This window comes from Galeopterus variegatus, unplaced genomic scaffold (assembly GCF_000696425.1).
Source record: "Galeopterus variegatus unplaced genomic scaffold, G_variegatus-3.0.2 Scaffold3, whole genome shotgun sequence".
Lineage (NCBI taxonomy): Eukaryota > Metazoa > Chordata > Mammalia > Dermoptera > Cynocephalidae > Galeopterus > Galeopterus variegatus.
In genome coordinates, this window is record NW_007726114.1 from 1,988,807 (window position 1) to 1,991,336 (window position 2,530).

Below are 2,530 nucleotides of genomic sequence, written 5' to 3' on the forward strand. Positions count from 1 at the left end.
CCATGACCACCTTTATTAATCCATTTACTAGGCATGGTCCTCACAATCTTATCACCTCTTCAAGGTCCCACCTTTTAACTACCATAATATGGTTTCCTCAACAGTTACAGTCAGGATTAAGCTTCAGTGACTTTGGGAGGCCATTCATTTTACTTCAGAGAGAGTCCATCTAATCCACATTTCATGGTATTCCACAAAGAACATCTTCATTACCTCCCATGTAATTTGAGATCTGCTGACATGGGTTGTTGGAGCTAGAAATTAATAATCTACTGCAGTGGCTCCCATTCCAGGAAAGTTTGTTAAAAATACAGACTTAAACTCTTCAGAATCAAAATATCTGGGGGTGGGGCCTAGGAATCTGTATTCTTTCCCAAGCTTCCCAGATTGTCCAGCCAGGTTTAGAAACCATTCACCTACCCATCCCCTTTGTTTCACAGGTGTGGAATCTGCAGCTCTGGGTTGGGGGGATGCGGAAGTGGGAAGGAACTTGCCCCAGTCACTTACGACATTAGTGCCTCTTTCTCCAATGAAGAACATTGGTCTGGGAGTTCAGGGATCTGCGTTCAAGTCCAGGCTTTACCAGTCATTACCTAGGGCAAGTCATTTCACCTCTCTGAGCCTCTGCCTCCTTACTATGAGAGTAATGCCATTGCATTAGAAATCAAAAGATGGAGCTGGCCAGTTAGCTCATTTGGTTAGCATGCAGTGTTATAACACCAAAGTCAAGGGTTCAGATCCCCATACCAGCCAGCACCCCTCCAAAAAAATATATATATATTAATGTATATATTACATATATATAAATCCAAAGAGTGGCAATGGAAATGCTTTGTCAAGCTTTCTGTTTTGTGCACATGGAATTAAGAGCTGGGACTAGCTAGTGTTCACTCCCCTGCACCACACTGTCTCATCCAACAGAGATCAGAGTCTCACTGTGTTGGCAGTTTTTGTCAGTTTCAGTGTTTGCTGGGCTGCAGGCCATCTGTCACCAAGCTCTCCTCTGTCTGTGCAGGTTGGGATGGCCACCAGCTGGGGGAGCCTCTTGGAGGATGAGCAGCATTTGGAGGAGCTGGCAAGGCAGGCCATGGACCGGGCCCTGGCAGAAGGAGTGTTGCTGAGGACCTTACAGGAGCCTAGCTCCTCGGATGTAAGCCCCCGGCCCCTCCCACAGCACTAACCACACTGCTCTGGATGCTCCTCCCTCAGCACTGATGACACTGCTCTGGATGCCACTGCCCACTGTCTGGCCCCTGTCTGGCTAGGGGCAGCTCCTTTGGGTCAGAGACCACAACTCTTTTGTTTTAGTTTATTTTTTTTCAAGAACTAAAATTGATCTCTAGAAGTAAGTAAAGTAAAAAGCAGCATGCTGGAGTAATCAAATTTAAATCTGGGGTTTGGAGTGTGACTAAAGCAAGTTATTTAACCTCTCTCAGCTGCAATTTCTTCAAATATAAAAAAGCGATAATAATAGGACCTACCTCATTGGGTTGGTAAGAGAATTAGAAGATAATTCACACAAAGCACTTTTCCCAATGAGCTATTATATATTAAGACACCTTAATCATACTACCTTCTCTGTAATTGATTTCTGGTATATCCTTTCAGGTCCTTCTTTCTTCATTTATACACATAGATATTATATGTAGAAATATGTAGTTTTTAAAAAAACAGATTGGATACGTATTATTGTATTACATGTTTTTGTTTTTCATTTAACAGTCTGTCTTAGAACTCTTTCTAATGCCTTCCATTAGTGTCAGCTTCATTCTGATGCATAGTATTACAGGTGTGGATGTATCACAGTTTATCTTTCCCCAGCAATGGCTATTTAGGTGATTTATAATGTTTTTATGACTACACATAGCACTACAGGGAACATCCACGTACATGTATATGCCTGTTTAGGCTCCTGTATGTAAGTGTTTCTCTGGAGTTGCTTCATAAAAATAGGACTGTTGAGTCCAAACCACATCTCTTTAAAATCTCATCCTTTTTTTTTTTTTCCTTTTTGTCTTTTTTCGTGACCGGTAACAGGATTGCAACCCTCGGTGTCGCGCCCGCACCGCGCTCAACCAGTGAGCGGACTGGTCTCTATATGGGATCCGAACCCTCAGTGGCGCCGGGCCGGCCCAAAATCTCATCCTTTAAAAAAAACTTTTTTATCTTGTGGTTGGGTAAGACATTTTTATGGTTTGAAATTCAGAGGGTATGAGTTTGTAGTTTAGCCTTCCCTTCAATATTTTCTAGCTACTCAATTCTCCAGCACTAAAGTCAGCCTGTGTTCTAGTGTTCTTGTTTATCCTTTCTAGTTTATTCCTAACAAGTAAATATGTATATATTTTCCCCCACTTTTTACACAAAGAAGCATACTAGACAAGCTCTTTTGTACCTTGCTTTTTTTTTTTAAAACTTAACAGTATACCTTAAAGACTATCTATATTGGTGGCTAAAGAGCTGCAGGCATCTTTTTTTTTTTACCCTACCACATTCTTTTTTGTCTGTGTATGCCCAGAACCTAGGACAGGCC

General features: G+C 41.8%; 1 protein-coding gene across 3 annotated transcripts in view; it reads left to right on the top strand.

Annotated features, from left to right (window-relative positions):
• LOC103589990 (glutathione synthetase) overlaps positions 1-2,530 on the top strand; it is a 20,100-nt gene that overhangs the window by 3,693 nt on the left and 13,877 nt on the right. For 2 of the 3 annotated variants that reach the window (XM_008572203.1, XM_008572131.1), the window contains exon 2: positions 1,016-1,150. In XM_008572203.1, coding sequence (XP_008570425.1) covers positions 1,022-1,150 — 129 coding nt within the window. In that variant the 5' untranslated portion in view covers positions 1,016-1,021. Of the gene's footprint in view, positions 1-1,015; positions 1,346-2,530 lie in introns of those variants that run through there. The other variant, XM_008572274.1, reaches the window with a different exon arrangement.